The 21,884-nt window shown below is 46.8% G+C and overlaps 1 protein-coding gene across 1 annotated transcript in view; it reads right to left on the bottom strand.

Moving 5' to 3' along the window:
• Nucleotides 1-21,884, bottom strand: part of MGAT5B (alpha-1,6-mannosylglycoprotein 6-beta-N-acetylglucosaminyltransferase B) — a 170,188-nt gene that overhangs the window by 141,251 nt on the left and 7,053 nt on the right. Inside the window, exon 2 of the mRNA XM_084646624.1 lies at nucleotides 19,925-20,037. Within this exon, the coding sequence (XP_084502750.1) occupies nucleotides 19,925-20,037 (113 nt within the window). The remainder of the gene's footprint in view (nucleotides 1-19,924; nucleotides 20,038-21,884) is intronic.

Here is a 21,884-nt window from a genome sequence, read left to right as displayed (position 1 = left end):
GATTTAAAAGCCTCAAAAGTTTTCCCAAAATGGAATTGTAACTGTGTCTGGCCCTCTGTCAGACATCAGCCCTTGAGCTTTCCCCTCTCTCACCTCCTGAGCAATGTGATTGCACCACTACGCACCAAAGCCTGTGATCAACCTCTGCTGACTTTTTCTGCACCTATCCAAGAGAGGTGGGGAAATGCTCGTGAGAGAAGGAAATAAGCTTTTAATTCCATTCCATTTCCTTCCCTTCTAGATATGATTTTCTAATTCCCTGGGGGGATGGTGAACCTTGGAGTCTATGGATGAACTGGATGCAAGCTCCTCTTACATAATTAGGAGTTGAAGGTCAGGGCATGTGTCAAGGTTCCTTCCCCACTCTGAACTCTAGGGTACAGATGTGGGGACTGCATGAAAACCTCCTAAGCTTACTTTTACCAGTTTAGGTTAAAACTTCCCCAAGGTACAAACTATTTTACCCTTTGCCCTTGGACTTCCACTGCCACCACCAAACTTTATCTGGGTTCCTGAAAAAACATAGTTTGGAAACGTCTTTCCCCCCAAAATCCTCCCAACCCTTGCACCCCACTTCCTGGGGAAGGTTTGGTAAAAATTCTCACCAATTTGCACAGGTGACCACAGTCCCAAACCCTTGGATCTTAGAACAATGAAAAAGCATTCATTCAGTTTCCTTACAAGAAGACTTTTAATAGAAGTAAAAAAGAATCACCTCTGTAAAATCAGGATGGTGAATACCTTACAAGGTAATTAGATTCAAAACATAGAGAATTCCTCTAGGCAAAACCTTAAGTTACAAAAAACACACACAGACAGAAATATTCATTCTATTCAGCACAGCTATTTTCTCAGCCATTTAAAGAAATCATAGTCTAACACATACCTAGCTAGATTACTTACTAAGTTCTAAGACTCCATTCCTGTTTTGTCTCCGGCAAAACAGACACAGACCCTTTGTTTTTCTCCCTCCTCCCAGCTTTTGAAAGTATCTTGTCTCCTCATTGGTCATTTTGGTCAGGTGCCAGCGAGGTTACCTTTAGCTTCTTAACCCTGTACAGGTGAAAGGATTTTTCCTCTGGCCAGGAGGGATTTTAAAGGGGTTTACCCTTCCCTTTATATTAATGACAGCACATGTCAATGGAAAGGCAGTTGTCCCTGTATGTATTCCATAAGGACTCTCATTTATCCTAACCGTCCAGATGCTGATTTACATCAGTGCAAACTCTGAGCCACACCTTTGAAAGCAGGGGGTTACTTTAGATGCATTGTTCTCTGTACTGTGATGGGCTGCCATTAGGTGTTACTGATTAACTCACCTACCACAAAACTGGCCCTAGGAAGAGTTAAGATGCCAAATAACTGCAGCAGGGAAGTAGTTTGAGAGGCCTAGTGGGTTAATTCACTCTACCTCGGCCATCATGGCCACACACTGAAAACTGCCAAGCTCCTTTGTGTTGAAAAGGCTCCAGAGCAGGGAAGAGAGGGAGGGTTAACAGGAAGGTTATGGAGCCTCAGATGAAGATTTCCTAGGTGAAAAACACAGGGAGACTGTGAGCTGCAGCACTGCTGCTGGGTGTGAAAGAGTCAGCTTTGCCGTGAGATCATTCAGGTGTCCCTAGAGAGAAGCAGTGACAAGAGCTGCTTCTCTAGGACAGGTTCCTGGCTGCTACCAGCCCTACATCATGTAACAGCCTGGTGGTCCCTAGGCCTGCCAGGTAAGGGGTGTGATCAGACCCCCCCAGACACACCGACCACCCACCCCAAGGATCTTGACACTACGCTGTCATTCAGGAGCACACGCTTTTCTCCCTCTTAAACGATCCACAGTCAGCACCTCACAGCGCCCCCTTTACCTCCCCCGACTACCTTAAGCCATCTCGCCTGGTGCCAGCCAATGGGGTGGCTTTAACACACATGGGGTGGGTGGTACAGCCCAGCAGCATGGTCCCCAAGCAGTAAGAGTAGGATCTTGCACTCTAAGTGCTGTTGAGAAAGACACAGGCCACTGAAATTCACAAGAGTTTGAGCCGCGACGACTTGGAGCCTGTTTCCGCCACATTGACATCGGCTTCTATGGGAGCTGAAAGAGCAGTTGTAGGGGCTGGCAGCAGCAGCGGCGACAAACCTATTGTAAATTTCAGCCCCTGGGAGCTAACAACTACAGGGCTTAGCATCTGCTGGGGGCGGGGAAATGGGAGAGCGCACATGATCAGAGAAAGGAACATAGGAGCAGAGAAAGAAGCACTTTGCCATTAGGGTACAAGGTGGAAGCCAGCCCCAAACAGCGGTGACTGAACATTGCTACCATCGGTTGGTCGCTCCGCACCCTGTGTGAAGTCAGGCTGGTGGTATCTGACTGGACACTGGACAGAGGTGGACATCACTGAACATGGCTTCCTCCAGGGCAGTCTCTGTAGAGAGGCCAAAGATTTACTTGGTGATGGAAAGTGAACTCCTGTCGCATCCCTAGCGCTGGTCCCTTCAGGGGGCAGCTTGAGGCAGGGACAGGGAAGCTGTCTGCCCAGTTCTGTGGGTAGAAGGCTTCCGCCTGCAGGGCCATTACAACCTGTCCTGAGCTCACAAAGAGAATGGATCCACTGAATGGCTTTTGCTATCCAGCCCTATGTCCTAAGGAGTCCTCAAATAGAAGCCCCAGTGCCGCGTCCCAGGAGCGCCAATGCAGCCATCAGTCAGAGGCAAGCAAGCTGTCAGAAGGAGCCCTGTGGTCTGAAAGGAAAGCCTCGGGGACCAGCCTCGGTGGGCTCTCTGAGCTCCAAGAAGACAGACTCCATCTGGTTTCAAAATTGTACGAGCAGGGCTGACGTTCCAGGCTCCTGGACGTGACTAGGGGGAAGGAATGAAAATAAAGAAGCTTTCCATCTAAGTCAGTGAGGTCAGAGGCAGAGAAAAATTAGTCTTTTACCAGCCAACCGATGCCCTTCTGTGTCAGCAATCTGTGACTCTTTCTCTTGGCCACAACCCAGCACTGAAATGAGCCAAACTCCCTTCGGAGCTTCTTTTATATATTTCAGAGACAGTGCTGCATATGGCTGATGGAGGTTATAGGCAAGAGGTCTCTCGGAGGGGGACTCTCACATCGCAGTGTGGAATGAGCACATTTTCATCTTGCTGAACTTCAAAGAAATTTAACCACTTCATGCCCTGTGGCTCAGGAGAACCCTGTCAGCACTCATGCCTTGCACGTTAGGAAGCCCAGCTGTAGGCATGAAAGGGTTAATTACCTCTCCATGTCGATGGCTGTGCAGTAATTATAATAGCTGCGTGTTGAAAAGAGCTAATAATCCTTAATGTGGATCTTATATTTATAGCTAGCCTCTCATCCTAATGGATCTTAAAACACGTTATTAACTGGCTGTAAAAACGGTATCTATTATGTAGAAGTCACTTCACCTACCACAGAAGCACAACGAGTTCTGCAGTATGTCAACTGTTAAACAGTGCCCAGCAAAACTACACAATAGATTAAGACGGCAAGTGGAAAGGATACTGTATCCAAATTCTAACTGCATGGGGAATTTCAGAGATGCAAACTAAATTTCCTGTGCTGGAATTTGGCCAGGACATCAGTGCTAACACCCCTAATCTTAAATAACCGCTGAGGACACAACGTACCTGAGCATTTCACTATAAGCTTAGGTAGCATCCCTCCCCCTCTGATGCCTGGAAAGGGACATGGTGTTTGAATAGCCCATCGTATACTGACATCCCCAGACCTGGCCCCATCCTGTGAATTTAGACAGCTGTCTCAATAAGAGAGAAGAAATCTGGGGACAGTCCCGTGGGGATGCACTCCTTTTGTGTATCCAATTTCTGTTGAATGGCATGTTTGCTCCACAGACAGCGACAACTATGCCAAACCTAAAGACTCATCTGGCAGATCCAGCATCTCATCACGTTCTCATTGATGAAGACCATGCTGTGGTCTTCAGGGATGTTCTTACATAGGCAGGGGGAGCAAGCACCTTGGAAAGAAACTGCAGGTTACTCAAACGTTTGCCTACTGGGAACGACGTCTCCTGGATACGAGCCCTCCATTTGCCATCATGCAAATCATCTCTTTTCCAATCCACCATCTCAACTTCTGACACAACTACAGTAACTGCTTCTACTGTGATTACAGTGATTATAACGGGATTACAGAAAATATGTAGAGCCAGATTTTCAGAGTCCTGCACCCACCAGCTGTCATTCTTCTCCATGGGCAGTGCTGGGTGTTGAGCCGTTCTGAAAGTCTGGCCAAAAGTCTGGCAGAGCTCTTCTGAAATCCCCTCCCCAGTTGTGGCTTCTGGGCATTTTTGAAAAATTGGCTCTCAATGAATTTTCAGGATGGGATTTTCAAAAGCATTCAGAGATGGCCTAATTCTGCTTCCACTGAAGTCAGTGCAAGTTTTACATTTGGCCTCAATGAGGTTAGCGTTTGGCCGATGCCAAGAGCTTTTGAAAAATCTCACCCTTAGTGGCCTACAGTTCCAAAAGTAACTCCTGAGGTTGAGTGCCTCTGTTTTTTTGGAGCCCCTGTTTGAGACACCCAGGCTCTAATTTTCAGATACCTGGGAATGCATAACACTGGCTGCAGTCCATTGATGGACATATTTGCAGTCACAAACTGAAGTGATTTGGAATCGCGGGTGCTCAGCACGTCAGAAAATTAGGCATTGGGTGGCTCAGGCTGGGCACCAAAATACTGAGTCACCCCTAGCCAGTGAACACTTTTGAAAATGGAAAGCAGTTTCATTAAGGAAATTTAGTAGCTGGACACAAGGAGAAGGAGCCAGCACCATCGGACAGGCTGGCTCTCAACAGTACACTGCCCCGCTCTTCCCCCCTCCAACCCAAGAAGTGCTCCAAGAACCACAGTTTGAAAGCTGCTGCATAAGGCCCCAGTTCAGGAAAGCACTTAAGCCAGTGATTAACTTTAAACAGGTGCTTAAATCCCATTGACTTCAGCATGTCTGAAAGAGCTTTCCTCAATAAAGATGCTGTCCTGAATTGGGCCATAAGAAAGAGACATGAAAGCAGATGCAATTGCTCTCTATAAATACATCTGGAGGGCCAACAGTGGGAAGAAGAGCATTTAAGTTAAGGACAGTTTTGGCACAAGAACAAATGGGTATGATCTGGCCATGAATAAGTGAAGGCTGGAAATTAGAAGGTTTTTAAGTCGTCGGAAGAGTGATGTTCTGGAGCAGCCTATCCACAGGAGTGGAGGCTCTGTAATAATTGATCAGGCCTACTTTAATTGTAAGCCTAACTGGTGCAAGGTGGGTGAAGGTTCATGAGTGGTCACGATTACCGTCATAAAAAAATTTGAGAGAGACAAAAAGATTTAAACAGAGGTTCTACTGGTATCACTCCAAGACTATGTTAAGATTATGACTGATAAACAAGAGGAGAGGAGGACTGGAAATCAATGGAGTAGAATTGATGCTTCCAAAATTAGGCCTAATTTGTGGGCAAAATGAGAGGATGGACCATTCCACTTCGCCCTTTTTGGGGCCCATGAAGAAAGGCTTGGGGGGAGGAAAGAGTGAACTTCTGCCACCATCATGGCTGCAGCAGAAGGATTTTTACTGGGACACCCAGACCTTGATACTCCAGTGGGGATGCTTGATTAGCATTGCCACACAAGGACCCCAGTCTGATATATGTGAGACCCCATTCTGACTTCCCTTCCCTTGTGTGTCTCCTTCCATTCCCCATTATCTTCCTCTTGTCCCCTCCCTCTCTCTCTCTGCTTTTCACCGTGTCCTGAAATCAACCATACTACACGGCACCAGCCAACAACAAGATGAAATGGCCCAGCCAGCTCTGCTTGGCTGAGAAGGACCAGTGAAGGAAAGTGACCCAACTAACCAGATGATGTCCCTGACTGGGGAGGTAGGCCAGGATCCAGAGCACAGCTCTAGTGACCATCCTGCCAGCCCCAAGCATCCATCTGTGACTGACAAGCTGCCCTGTATCCTCAGAACATCAAGATGTATTTCCCCCATCTTTACTATCCTCTTTCTTCTCTCCCTTCTGTGTCTGTTTTGTCAAAAGCAGGAAAGTGTCATTCTCAACTCAAACTTAAATAGAACTAATCCTTTCTTCTCCACCAAGAAAGGTTGTTTGACAGAATAAGAGACGTTAACCAATATTCACCCTCTTTAATAAGAAAGAGGCTGATAGGTTTGGATTAAGTTTGTTTGCATACTCACTCAAGTTTGGTTTTAATAGTTTTTGCTGTGTTTTAACTCTTCTTTTTTTGTGTATTTCAATTAATACATTTCTATCCTCTGACATGAAGTTCCTAGTGTGTGTTTGCCATGGTATTAAGCAGGCTGAGGTTTCTGTAGTCCAAACTTTGTATAAAACTGTTTAAAGTTGGACAGTGACAACTTTGGTTCTTTAGGCCCATTTATTCCATCTATATTATTAGAACAGGAGCATACAACTTAACTAGTTTTAAGATGGATCTTGATAAAATTTATGGATGGGATTATATGACATGGTTACTGGTTTCAAGTTGATGATCCAGGAGGGCCTATGCCCTAAAACTACCGTATTAGAACAGACCTACGATTTGGGCTCCATGTCTGTCACAGAGGTCATGGACTCCATGACTTTCTGCAACCTCCATGACTTCTGTAGCGGCCAGTGTGGCTGAACCCAGGGCCACTCCAGGGACAGTCACACCGGCTCCGCAGCCAGCCGCTCAGGCAGCCCCACAGCCAGCCACACCGGCCACTGCTTGGGCAGCCCCAGGGACTGCCTGAGCAGCGGTTCTGGAAGTGGCGGGAGCAGCCACAGCTCAGTGGCCCCCAGCAGCAGTCCCAGAGGTAGCTGGAGGAGCAGCAGCAGCGGCGGTGGGGGGAAGGGAGGACAGCCCCAGAGCACTGCCCCCCATGTCCCCTCCAACAGCACCCCCCACCCCGCCAGTGGCCCCCGGGGGCCCACCCAGCAGTGACTCTCCCAGCAGTGCTCCCCCCAGAGCAGTGCTCCACCCCCAGCTAAGATTAGTCAGGGGTATTTATAGTATAAGCCATGGACAGGTCAAGGGCATGAATTTTTGTTTATTGTCCGTGACCTGTCCATGACTTTTATTAAAAATACCCATGACTAAATCGTAACCTTACCTCTGATCAATCTATTGCAATAGTGTGTCTCTGGCTCTGGCCAATGCTTATTGCTTCAGGCAATGACATACAGCCATGTGTAATGTGGGGGGATGGGTTGTACTAAACTCTAGGGAGATCTCGGTTGATGGTCATTAGTTTATGCCCTGATGTATGAGAATCAAAAGCCTTTTTAATTATAACCTAGCTAGAACAACTGCAGGTTGTGACAAACCGTGCCTCAAAATGGCACCCTGTATCCCCCATATTCATCATCCATATATGGTTGTGATATTTCATACAAAGCATGCCATGTAAAGTATCATATGAAAGGTCATGATCTGCTGAAACCTGCTGTTCTGTCCAAATATATGTATGATTAGTGTGTATAATGTTATGAGGTTTTGCTGTATGGCTGTTACTGAAATATGCTGTAAGTTTGCTAGTGACATACAAAGGACCCCTGCCCAGGAGGATGCTCCACAACCATTAAATCAGCAGGGGAGTTGTCATCAGGGGATTTACAATTCAATGACAGTTGCTCAAGTCCACAATGGGGGTTTACTCAATCACTATGACTCAGCAAAGCCCACCAGGATGTGTCTGGGCAAGTCTTCCAGTCACATGAATGGAGGGTATAAAATAAGGAAGAATTGTAGCAGGTCTTGGCCTTTCTCCTCTCCCATCTATGTTGGCAGCATCAAGAACGCTGAGAAGATGAAGATTTCATCTGAGGAGACTGCTCAAGGCTTCAGGGAAGAAGTCTGTATATTACGAACTGTAACATCCAGTGGGCTGAGAAAATTGCTGATCTAAATACTGCCTAACATACTAAGATTTAGATTGTGTGTTTTTCTTTTATTTTCTTTGGTAACTTTCTCTGATCTTTTATGCCTACCACTTATAATCACCTAAAATCTATCTTTCTGTAGTTAATAAATCTATTTTATACTTTACTTAAAACAGTGCAGTTAGGCTGATGTGCTTGGGAAATCTCAGCTCAGGTACAAAAGCTAGCGCATGTCCTCTCCACATTGAGAGAGGGGTGGACTGGGTAATAAACTTACCCTGGTCAGGCTTCTGACCAGCGCAAGATGGTATAGTCCAAGGGTACAAAACTGGGGAGGTGGGGGGGGATTGGCTGGTGCCTCTCTATTGTTAGTTCATGAGTTGCTGGGAGAAGCATTTACCCATGTAACTCAGCTGGATGTGTCCCTGCCTGTGGATGTCTGTATAAGTGCAGTACCTGCCAGAGGTTTGCAGCTTGTCACAGCACCACAGGGTGAGAGGGAGCCCAGACTGGTGGGACAGAGGGCTCAGCAGTACACCAGTTCCAGGTTGCACCCCAGGGACCCTGTCACACAGATGATATTCTGATCCATATCTAATCACTTTTTAAAACTTACTATTTAACTCTGATAACATCCTGTAGCAGCAAGTTCCACCAGCTAATCATACATTGCAATTGAAAACAAGAGAGAGCACCTGCAAAGGGCAAAGTCCTGAAGCCAGAGAAGGCAGATGGAATTCTAATGACTACCCCGATCAACAACAGTTTGAGCTCTTGCAATTATCTCAGATCATTAAATGACATTTTTTGTTTTAAGTCAAAAACTCTGCCCCGAGACAGCTTTTCCCAATGGTAGAACAACAAAAGACAAAAATAGACTCGGGGGGGTGGGAGGGACAAAAACCCCACACATTTTAAGTTACAAGGGGAAAAAAATAAGACTCTCATGTCTAGGATCGTTCCCAAAGCGTCATCTGTATGCAAAATGTTGATTGTTTTCTTTTTTTAATCCTGATTTTGGTTTGCAGAACCAATTCTCTCAGTGACCATTTCATAACAAAGGAAGCTCCCAGTGTTTATTCCACAGCTGAGGATTAGGATAAAATAACTTGCATTTCAGAAGGTGTTTCTAGAAAAAAGCAACAAAGTCGCTGCTGCTTCAGATCATCAAGAGTAGAATCCCTCTGAAGACTGATTATTGGCACATGGAACAAGCTCATGGTTCTTAGCGAGAACCGCCTAGAAGATGACATTATAAAATCAACAGAATTAACTGGAGGACTGTGACAGTCTATTTTTCTGCTTCCCTTCTTCTGCCTCATGTCTCTCTTCGTTTAAGGTTTGATTTGCTGTTCAGATGGCTCTGAAGCTGAGGAGGCTTTGAGGTGTGTCTGAAGCATTTTCTGACACTTCCTCCAGCTACTTCATTTCACCCTTTGCACCCCTTCTGCCCTCAGCAGCTCCCATACAGACTCTCAGATCGTGGTGTGTGACTGGGATGGCAATCTTTACGAGGGAGAAGTGTCCAGTCTCAAGCCCTACTAAAATGCTCCAGGATTTAACTTAGGGCTGTGATTTTCAAAGTTGCTTTGGGGAAATGGATACCCTGCTGGAACTGGGTGTGCAAATCTCTTAGGAGGCTTTTAAAAATCTCAGCCTAGATTTCCATGGCAAGTATTGTATTTTAATTAAATCCTGGGGTTAAATCCTGACCTCAGTAATGTCAATGGGATTTCTCTCATACTTCAAAGGGGCCAGGATTTTACCCGAACAATTTGCTTAAAACCAACATGAGGTCTGATCCTGCACCCCTTACTCACATGGATAATTACAGTGGTCCTAATACTGCAAACGCCTAAGCACATCCATAAATGTACTCATTGAACACGAAGTAAGAGTTATGTACACGCATATGTGTCTGCAGGATGGGGCCCAAGAGAATGAATATGTGAATAAGGATTACTTATGTGATTAAGGATTGTGGGATCAAGCCCTTGTTATCAAGCCCAGACATGTAATGGGCAAACCTGAACACACACAACAGTCATTTTATTTATAAAGCAACACAGACCCCAGCATATTTGGAGCTGGGAATGCTGCTCAGTTGAAATACAATAGCTATAAATCAATAATGAGCATTTCTGAAGGGCCCATTAAATCAGGAACTTTAATGAACAAACATGGAGAAGAAAAGCACCAGGTACCTTACTCTGCACTCCTCACTCAGGCAAAAAACCCATTGAAGTCAATGGGAATTAGTGGTGCTCAGCTCTTCTCCGGATCAGATGCTAGGGGCCTGGTTCAACATAGCACTTCAACATGTGCTTGGGCATTTTACTGAATCAGGGCTTAGATGAGTTAATAGATAAATCCAATGTTGTTAGAAGGACAGGAACTGCACTATGCAAGGGCCAGCAGTAATTAATACAACTAGTCAGGAATTGGGTGTAGGAATGACTTTTCCATCAGGGGGAAATTGAAATGATGGCTCCCTAGCAGCCCACCTGAAAGGCTCCTAATGAGTTCAAAAGTCTTCCAGGTGAGCAGCTGGCAAGCCAGAAAACTCCATTTCAGTTCTCTCAAAATTACTATCAGGTGGGTACCCAAATGATTGTCACCATACTCGAGGAGTAGTTATTGCTGTTAAAGAGTAATGGGTCATTAAGAAGAGACAAAGGGGAGCAGATAACAGTCTTCAAATATGTTAAGGGATGTTATAAAGAGGACAGAGATCAATTGCTGTCCTACCATCAGTGGACATGAAGTAGTAGTAATGGGCTTAATCTGCAGCAAGGGAGGTTTAGGTTGGCTATTAGGAAAAACTCTTACACTAAGGGTAGCTAAGCATAGGCTTCCAAGAAAGGTTGTGGAATCCCCATTGTTGGAGGTTTTTGAGAGCAGATTGGACAAAAATGCCTGTCAGGGATGGTCTAGATTTACTTGGTCCTGAGGTTTACTCAGCACAGGGGTCTGGACTCAGTGACCTCTTGGGGTCCTTTTAAGCCCTACATTTCTCTTGTTCCTTGAAGGTGCAGATTGCTGGGGTGCTCCTTACAAGCTTACAAGGCCAGTGACATTAGCACACCTCTTTGTACTTGGCTTCAGATAATCATTTTGCACTTACAGCAAGTGTTGCAACTAGTGGTATTTCATTGGGATCTGTAATGCATGTTAATTGAATATCTATTGAGGCTTGATAAAACTGTAATAAGATATGGATACATTTCTGTTATTGTCAACCCTCTTTACATTAAATATGCTCTTAATAATCCATCACTCCTCATGCAGAATACAGGCCCTCTCCCTGAATTCTAAATGAACTGCAGAAGTCATGTACCACAGGACCCGATTCTGGCCCTACAGGCATTGGTGCAAATCACAGGTAACTCTAAGCTCAGCAGAATTACCCTGTTGCAAAGCCAGCAAAAGCAGGTTCAGAATCAAGCCCCAGTTTTCAAAATGGTCTAAGTTCAGCCTCCCATTGAGTTACTGCGTTTTGTGCCCACATGTAGTTTTGCAGGGGCAAATAGCCATTGGTGTTGGTATAGCAGCACTGTGCCCAGCTCCCTTATCTCCAGGCTCAGTCACCTAGTTAGATATTGAGGCATCAGGTACCATGGTGATGGGCACAGTATAAGAACATGAATAGAAGAAAATATCTGAGCCCTATGAAATGTATCCCTGAATTACTTGTGCCTGACAAGTCCTGAGTACAAAAATCAGAGGCCATTTCTGACAATCAGGCCCTCACCAAAGAGATTCATTCATACCCTGGAAAAGTTTTTGTTTATAAAATTCTGTACACATTGCAACAGCTAGAGCCCCTCAGACAAGAAAAATAGGGAGACAACCCCATCCACAATCAATACACTAGAATGAAGTCAACAGTGGGTGGGGGCTTAATTCTGCTCCAGATTACATGACATAAAGCCCAAGTAAGCCTATTGACTTCAGTGAGTTTACACTGCTGTAACTGACAGCAACATTTGGCCCTGGGTCTTTGAGTTCCTTTCAAGTAGTTCTTTCTCTACCATCACCCACCTGAAAGCTGCAGGAAAAGTTACTGTTAATTTGAGACAGCAGGGACTCTCATTTCTGACCTGCAGTTCCTCCAAGAGCTCTACAACTGATGGTGAAAACCAAAGGCAAGTCTTAACCAATGAAGAAAAACTTTATGTTGAATTCTTTACTGAGCTTTCTAATTAGGTGGTAACTTTCCTAGACAGAGTTACAGAACTAAGACCCAGGGATACAAGAGTGGATAACGATTGACAATTCCCATTAGAGTCAACATTCACTCCTTTTTCCAGATACAGGAAAGGGGACCAAAGCTTCATCTCTTCCTACCTGCCACTACAAGAAAATTGGACCATTACAATATAAGCCACCCAACAGATAGTGGGTGAAGTTTGTCTCTATACAAAGAGTCCACAGAAGATTCACCACTTAAACCCCAGGGTTTGATGGTGACCCAGTGTGACGAAGTGAAGTTTTTCACCTTGTTATGTTGCATGTGAATCTTACCGTCCTATACTAATACTGTGTGTAGCTCAGTTTCCCTGAGTACTGCACCAATGCCTAGGCAGTGGGAATTGGGTGTGTGACTTTTGCCGAGGCCCTCAGGGCAGGTGAGGCTGCCCAGCTGCCTGCATGTAAGGTATGGCCGATGCCCTTCATAACCTGAGACCCAGGAGAGGGAGGCGACCAGGTGACACTTTGCCAGGAAGCAGGACAAAGACCAGAGGAGAAGCCAAGTGCGTGGCAGAGGCCAGGCAGTGGGGTCCAGGGCAGTCTCCTGTCTGGGACTCGGAGATGGGGGTGTCCAGGGCATCTGGCCTAGGGTCCCTCCCCAAGATGGACTTTGCTCAAAGTCACTGATTTATGTGCTAGCAAGTTCTGCTCTACACTGTGTACCTGTCGACTAATAAACCTTCCACTTTACAATGCTGGCTGAGAGTCACTACTGACCATGGAGTTGGGGTACAGGGCCCTCTGGCTTCCCCAGAAGCCCCGCCCGGGCAGACTCGCTGCTGGAAGCACATGGTGTGGAAGGGGATGCTGAATGCTCCAAGGTCAGACCCAGGAAGGCCGAAGTGGTGTAAGCTTCTTGCCCTGGTGACAGTGTGCTTAGAGAGAGGAGGCTCCCCCAGAGTCCTGACTGGCTTCATATAGAGCAGTTCCAGAGCATCGCCCTGGTAACTCCGGGACATGCAGCATAAGTGTAAATCAGGATTATCTCTACTGAAGTCCAGAGAGTTAACACCAGTGCAAAAATGGTGCTAGCAAGAGGAGGCTCAAGACTCATGACTGAGCATTTTCCCTCACTTCATCTGCTAGAATCTTTGAAATGACCCACTCCAGAGAAGGGCTGTGCCATGGGCTCCTAGGAAATGGTCCAGCAATGGGCCTGTTGAATTTATTATACCAAATTCTTCTCCCCAGTTTAATGGTATAAATTGGAGGTCATTTCATTCAAGTCCAGGAAGGCCCTATGGTTCTACACTGATGTAACCAAGAATAGAATTTGGCCCAGAGAACAAACTCCATGGATTGAAGTATATTGTAGAAAGGGAAGTGTTGGAAACACTGGGGCATGGCCACTAGGTAACTCGAGGGAATGAAAGACCACGAGTGTCAATGAAGCCCCCTCGCACTAGGCCCCGGTGTCCTTGCCCCCCCCGCCGCCTGGAGGCACTCGCAGCAGTTATGCTGAGAATCTGCAACAGTATGTTGCAGAGTCAGACTGCCTAAAACTAAGCAAGGCCAAACAGGGGAGATATAAAAAAACAATGCTAAATAAAGCAGCTTTATATATAGTTTAACAAATAATACAAAAAATCAAAAAACTAGCTGGGAACTGAATTGGCTGGCTATATGGATACTTGGAGCAGCTTGCTATTAAATAAATATGCTAAAAAAAAATGTATAAAAGCCTGTGTAATTTCCTGCTCTGTTGTACAGAATTTAAAATTCAAATCTCCCGGTTCCTTTTTAAAGCTTCAAATAAACTTTTCTGCTTCTCCACCCCGTTGTAATTATTGGGTGTAGCACACCGGGTAACGAACCAACTCAAGCTGTTGTTCAGCCTCTCGGCACTGGGTGCCGGCAACAGAAGGAAGGAAGGGATGGACTTGAGTTTCTCTCATCCTGAAGATGAAGCAGTGATCAGATCCTTACTGTACAGTCACTCAGCCAATTACAGCCACCCGAGGAGCTATGGGAGACTTAAGTGGTACATGACCAGCTGCACAGGGCTGAATTTCTTTTACTGCCAAACCGACTTATTTTCAGCTGTGCTAGTTGTAGGGCAGGGGACACTTCACATCACCTCTACACTTCTCCAACCCCAGGGCTGCAGGGAGTCAGTTCAGAGCTTGAAGGTTGCTTTAATTTACAAACACCTGCAGCAGCCTCTAGGGACTGGATACTCCAGGGTTGCAGAGAAGAATCTCCAGTAAGCAACTTAGGGTACGTCCATACTGCAGAAGAAGGCATGTTCTTAACTGTCCTTGGCTGACACCATTAGCTAACTCTAGTTAAAATAGCAGTGAAGACACAGCAGCTCTGCTTTTAACTCGGGTTAGCAGCTCGGTTCAAGCCTATAGGGGAGCTGGGGATTGCATTCTAGCTGCTAACCCAAGCTGCCATGTCTTCGCTGTGATTTTAACCCACATTAAGATCACACCTTTTTCCTCCATGTAAACAGACCCGCAGGTGAGCTCTTGGAGTGGCACAAAGAAGCCTTATTATGACTAAGGAGCTGACCCAACAGTCTAGGCAGCTGGTGATCAGACTAAGCTGGGATGGCTGGGGCTGCCAGTCTGTTGAATGAGGGACCCTGCTAGAACTTGCCTGTGTTTAAATATAACACCTTTCGCTGCTTTGCCTGGAAGCTGCATCCCGAATAGGTTATGGTGCTTGGAAGAGAAGTCTTGTTGGGAGGGAAAAAAATTAGTCACAGAGCATCTGCCATCGCGTGATGAGAGCCAGTGTACTCTGACTCCAGCGGTTACTGTTACAAAGGCCACTACATGGCTAGTGACCACAAGACATGCTCACACCCACCTGTGGGAGACATGGGTCTGTCTCTAAAGGGAGACAACCTGACTTCAGTGAAATGTGCAAGACAGAACGGGAAGGCATTGATGTCCCAGCGTTCTATTGCTCAGACTACCACCAGCCAAGTAAACACTAATCCCTTGGGCCTGGTCTATACTACGAGTTTATGTTGGATTTAGCAGCATTAAATCCGAATTAACCCTGCACCCGTCCACACAATGAAGCCATTTTTTCGACATAAAGGGCTCTTAAAACCGATTTCTGTACTCCTCCCCAACGAGGGGATTAGCACTGAAATTGACATTGCCGTTTCGAATTAGGGTTAGTGCGGATGCAATTCAAAGGTCTTGGCCTCCGGGAGCTATCCCACAGTGCACCATTGTGACTGCTCTGGACAGCACTCTGAACTCGGATGCACTGGCCAGGTGTAAGGAAAAGCCCCGGGAACTTTTAAATCTCATTTCCTGTTTGGCCAGGCGAGCTCATCAGCACAGGTGACCATGCAGTCCCAGAATCGAAAAAGAGCTCCAGTATGGACCGAATGGGAGGTACTGGATCTGATCGCTGTATGGGGAGAGGAATCTGTGCTATCAGAACTACGTTCCAAAAGACTAAATGCCAAAACATTTAAAAAAATCTCAGAGGCCATGAGGGACAGAGGCTACATCAGGGACGCAACACAGTGCCGCATTAAACTTAAGGAGCTCAGACAAGCGTACCAGAAAACCAAAGAATCAAACGGACGCTCCGGGACAGAGCCGCAGACATGCCGCTTCTACGCTGAGCTGCATGCAATTCCAGTGAGGGCCGCCACCGCTACCCCACCTTTGTCCGTGTACTCCGAGGATGGGATACTCTCCGCCATGGCTGAGGATTTTGCAGATGGGGAAGATGAGGAGGAGGACGATGAGCTTGGGGACAGCACACAACACACTGTTCTCCCTGACAGCCAGGATCTTTTTATCACCCTGACTGAAATACCCTCCCAACCCAACGAAGCTGGAGAAGGGACCTCTGGTGAGTGTATCTTTTTAAATATAATACATGTTATAAAAGCAAGCGTTTTTCAATGATTAAGTAGCCCTGAGGACTTGGGATGCATTCGTGGCCAGTACTGCTACTGGAAATGTCTGTTAACGTGTCTGGGGATGGAGCGGAAATCTTCTAGGGACATCTCCATGAAGCTCTCCTGGAGGTACTCTAAAGGCCTTTGCAGAAGGTTTCTGGGGAGAGCAGCGTTATTCTGTCCTCCATGGTAGGACACTTTACCACACCATGCTAGTAGCAAGTAATCTGGTATCATTGCATGACAAAGCCTGGCAGCGTATGGTTCTGGTGTTTGCTGGCATTCAAGCAACATCCGTTCTTTATCTCTCTGTGTTATCCTCAGACGAGTGATATCGTTCATGGTAACCTGGTTGAAATAGGGGAATTTGATTAAGGGGACATTCAGAGGTGGCTGTTCCTACTGGGCTGTTTGCCTGTGGCTGAAAATAAATCCTCCCCGCAGTTAGCCACGCGGTGGGAGGGGGGGCCATTGGCACTGAGCTGTTCGCGTTTGGCTAGCAGGGATCTTCCCCGATACCAGCCAGGCGGTGGGGGGAGGGGAAAAGTGATCATCCCAGAGAATTGGATGCGGGGAGGGGGTTAGTTTGGTTTCTGCTGCTGCACGTTAACAGGAAAACTGCAGCAATAAATGGCCAACTCAAAGGGCTTTGCTTGGTATGGGAAAGGAGGGGGCTGCTGTTATGAAGGTTGCAGAAGCCGAAAGACTATGGCTTATCCCTCATCACTTAGCTTCTGGCTGAAATGGGGGATTTTAGTCTGAGGCCTCCTCACTCAGTTAATGAGGGGGTGATGTGTTTATCACTCCAGTTAGGAGAGAGCATGTGTGTGTGTGAGGGGGTGTCTTTCCTTTGCTCCAGGACTGTCTTCTGGCCTGACCAAATGTACCTTGGCTATCCCAGGCTCTGGATTGGGCCACCTCTCTTGAAAAGTTCTCCTTTCCCTGCTATTTCATTTGGACCCAAAGTACTTAACAGTCCAGAGGTAAATTGGAACAAAAACAAACAAGCATCTGTTTTTTATCCAGAGCTAAATTCAATGACATGAGCAAGCTGGAGCATTCTCTGTGATGGACTTCAGAAAGGTCCAGCAGAAACTCCATTCAGCAAGTAGTACTGAGTCACAACACTCAAATACAACGCACACATAGGGTTGCCAACTTTCTAATCACACAAAACCAAACACCCCTGCCCCGCCAATGAGAGCTGCAGAGCTGGCGCTGGGGGCGGGGGCAGTGCACGGAGCCTCCCTGGCCACCCCAGCGCCTACGGGCCGCAGGGACCTGGCGGCCGCTTCAGGAGGCAGCACACAGCCAACGCAGGTAGGGAGCCTGCCTTAGCCCCAGGCCCCTGCTGCAACACTGACCGGACTTTCAACAGCCCGGTCGGCAGTGCCGACTGGAGCTGCCAGGGTCTCTTTTTGACCAGGCATTTCAGTCGAAAACCGGACACCTGGCAACCCCATGCACACTGTCAGAACAAGCTCCCATTGGTTGATCAGTGGTCATGAGGGCGGAGTATTTCTACTTAGGAAATGCCAATTGACCCTTTTACAGGGATGATGACATGTATCATATATAGGGTAGCACTATCCGCCCACCTGTCCCCTTTTCTGAAGCTACTGCTACACTCTTTACTGTAGCAAAACCATCACTGATGTCACCAATAGATTTTAGTGGATCAAGGCTACTGGAGTGTGGCAGCTTTTGGCCTGCATGGCTACATAGTACCCCTGCCATATGCTCATCCCACTAGTTAATGCATGTAGGCCTCGCTGGAGGCCTAGGCATAAACTAAGAGTATGAAGCAAAGTAGGCCTTGTCAGTAGTATAACTGGTATTGGCTAACCAAGTAAGCGCATCTAACCAGAGAGGATGGTACAAGAACACCCAGAGTTCTCAAGTAACCACATAAACCAATTCCCATGAGATTATACAGGAACACACCGACCCCTTATAAGATAAGGATGGGATGACAGGATAATGGATGAGGAGGTTTTGTTTGAACTAGCAGGTACAAGATACCAGGGTGATAACAAACAACATATGGAGCATAATGTGTCATTTATTCGTATCCATGTATAAAAGGAGAAGTCATGGGAGGGGCATACATCAGCTGAGGGGACAGCATCCTGTTTGCTGACTGATCCTTTATCTTGTCACAGGCATACACGTGTTAGCGTCCCTGTGAGCTACTGGACAGGGCTCCAGTACCGTGCTTTGCAGACAGTAAACCTGGCCGAGCACCTTCGTCACTGATCCGAGCCTGTGGTCTTTCTTTCTGAACAGCACCGAGGTCTGCTGAATCAACACGCTGTGCACTCTGCTGGTGCAGCTAGCACTGGAGCTCCGAGAATAGCAGCATTAACAACTCTACAGCACCAGCAACATGCCACAGCACTAACGACATGCACCATCCTCAACTCCCCATCAGCTGTGCCATCCAGCACCCAATTCTCTCTCCATCCTCCCACATTTCTGCTGCGCTGAAGCCCCATCTCCTGACCCCTCAGTCCATTATGGGAGGTGAGCAGGGGCAACAAGAACTCACCCCACAAACAGATGAGCAGGATCCCTACATGGCCTGGGTAGGGGGGTGGAGGGTGGATCAGGGCAGGAGGCAACCAGAGGTTGGAGGTGTCAGGAATACACAGGGCTGAGGAAAAGAAGGGAATGGGTTACATCCCTTCAATCCTAGGAGCTGCCCTTGTGCAACACTTCTCCCAGTGAGCTTCTCCATTAGAATCAGAACACTTCACCTATTCCCCCTCCATCCTCTATAGAGTACTTTTACGGGTATTAAAATTTAACACACACAGTTGATCCACTAGTTTCCCATCATAGTATCTCCTTTTGAGACAAAAAAAATAAAATGGCAAAAACATCACTCTCCACACTTTCACTCCCTGGCGACCAAACCTGTCTACAACCACAAAGCCTTCCACAGTCCTGAGCCAGAGCCTCCGGTGCTGTAAGCTGGCACAGTCAATGGAGCTACAACAGCATACATGAACTGAGGATCTAGCCCAGGCGTGGGCAAACTTTTTGGCCTGAGGGCCACATCGGGGTTCCTAAACAGTATGGAGGGCCAGTGTAGAGTATTAAATTGCTCCCCATAGGAATATGGTACATACGGTGTACTACTTACAGCTGCCAGTCCTGGTGCTCCATAAGTTAGCACATTGCTACAGGGAGCAATTTAATACACTACATCTGGTGGCTCTCACAGCCCCACTGCCCGGCAGGTGCTTGCAGCCCAGCCACCCAGACTGCTAGCGGCACTGCGAGATAAGGCTGCTGGGGAGGGGCTGGGGGCTAGTTTCCCCAGCCAGGAGCTGAAGGGCCAGCCAGGACGGTCCCGCGGGCCGGATGTGGCCCGTAGTTTGCCCATCTCCGATCTAGCCCCTTGCATTCAGATCACCGAGGTTCTCTATACACCAGGTGTCATCACAATGCTTTGCACCAAACACTGCTAGAGCTTCATGGTTTACATCCCCCTCCATACACTTCGTGATGTTCTCGAGGAGGCTTTGCAAAAATGTCAGTCTCCATCTGATTTCCTCCCTCTCCGCCCTCCTTGTTTATGGAGCTTGTAATGACAAAGAGCTGAATGGAAATAGTCAAGCAGCCCATACACTTGGAATTTCAACCAATTCAAAATCTGCGGCTCCAGAAACACAGGCCTCTACCCAGTGAGCCGGTAGAGGGAGCTATTAGACACGGGTAAGTCTGTCATACTCCAGCAGGAAGCAGACATTGACAATGCACTATCACTTCCCTGTACTCATCTATCCCAGAAGGGGCATTTATTCCCATACTAGTCACAAGGAGCCAAATCTAGCACAAGTTCTCCTCTTTTAAAATAGTTTTCAAAACAGTTAAAATCTCAGTTACCTTCGGTTCTGATGGTGAAGGGAGAGTCTCCCAGCCTTTTGGCTGAAAACTGGCCTCCCAAAGATGTCATTAAGAAGCACAGGGTAAAAAATCCAATGCCCAGCACAAATATCCTGAGGGAGGAGAAAAAGAAAAGATAAGGTGAGACACAATCAGTAATGGCTTCTTTGCGAAACAGGTTATCCCACCAATTACAAGTAAGATATGGGTCTCTTCACTGACAGGCCCACAAGTCCTGTGGTCTGATTCTCGGCAAAACCGCCTCCACACAAAGCCCCCTCAAGAGCTCACTTGCACTGACTTTTCTTACTGAAAATTCTGTATGAGAAAAAAAATGGAGGGAGGGGCATTTGAGAGGTGGAATGGGCAATCATGCCATGTACCTGAACTCTAACCCTCAGCAAATGGTTCTTAATCCTGCTCCTATTGGCCATTCAAAGAGAGTTGGCCAAGTCACCAGTGTAGATCTGTTTTAGCAACATAGGAAATACCAAGCCAGATCAGACCAATGGTCCATCTAGTCCAGCAGCCGGCCAGGCTTAGAGGCACACTAGGCACTGAGCAGCTCATTGCTGTCAAGACTTAGGTGGCTTTGTATATGCCATCCAGCAGAAATTTTGGTGCCTAGGGGACTTTACTGACAGAAACAAAGGCACCAACAGAATTTAGGTGCCTACTGGGTTAGCCAGTAGCCAAGTGGGGGTTCTGAGGATCTAAATTTTGGACCTAGGAACCTAAAGTGGCAGTGAGGAATTTAAATCTCTTTGTTGATCGAGCCATTTGTGGTTGGCTCATGCCCTGAAGCATGAGGGCTGATATCCCTTGTAGATATTTTGCCTCTAATGACCCTGTGGATGCTCTCATTATTATCCATCCTCTATTGAATCCTAGTGCGTGGTCTCAGTGATATCTTGTAGCAGTGAGTTCCACAGGGTGATTATGTGTTATGTTTGATCACTCTTAAATGTATTGCCTTGTAATTTCATTGGCTGTCCCTTTCTCCCATTTTGCATAGTTGTCCACTGTTATTCCCTTTCTGCTCCCTAAGGGAATCTGTCCAGCCAATACAATCTGAGCTAATAAACTAAAGGTGAAAGGCTTCACATTCTATTCCCAATGCCTTAGCCATCCAGCACCCCGCTAAGAGGTGTTGATGAGCACTGTACAAGTGCTTACATGATATATTAGTGAGAGGCAGCATGGTCCACAGGATAGGGTGTTACCAGATTTGCCCATTATGCTGGGGTATGCTCATTTATTAGGGGTACTCTTCTGGGGGGGGGTGTCTGTAATTCTATCAATGTACTGCTTGTGTCACTTGTGTTCTCATACAGAGCTATGCGTCTCCCTTCTGCAAGTTCCCTCCCAATAGCACTATCCTGCAGGACCTAGGTTTCCCAGGGCTGGGTTCCTGCAGCCCCAGAATCAGATGAACACACACACATTAACAGAGCGCATCTGAGTGGACTGGGTCAATCAGCACGCCCAAGGTGACCCCTTATATGTCCCTGGACTCAGCAGGCTGGGCTGAGCAGTACTTCCAAGCCGCCACCCTCATATGCCACAGGCACCACACCGGAATAGAGTACACCTGAGTAAGCAGGGTCGAGCCACACCTTCAAGCTGCCACCCTTATATGACACAGGTTCAGCACGTCCCTCTCCCCACTTTCACATTATACGTTGTTCTGGTAGTAATGCACTTGATAAGCAAACCCTACAGGACTTTTGGGCTCTGCAAGAATCTTTAGCTTAGGTAAGAGGAGCATTGCTGCAGAGCAAATGGGGAAGCCAAAAACACGAGAGGGAGGGAGGGAAGCAACCAGCTTAACCATAAAAGTTAATTATTGCCAAGTAATAATCATACAAGGAGACCCAAACAAACAAAACAGTTACAATATTAAATCTAGCTTAAATTTGATTACAAAAGTCAGGTTTAGAAAACTATAACTGATCACACA

This window comes from Lepidochelys olivacea, assembly GCF_965140295.1.
Source record: "Lepidochelys olivacea isolate rLepOli2 genome assembly, chromosome: 14".
Taxonomy (NCBI): Eukaryota; Metazoa; Chordata; order Testudines; family Cheloniidae; genus Lepidochelys; species Lepidochelys olivacea.
The sequence above is the reverse complement of the archived record's forward strand: the minus strand, read 5'-3'. Positions and strand labels throughout refer to the sequence as shown.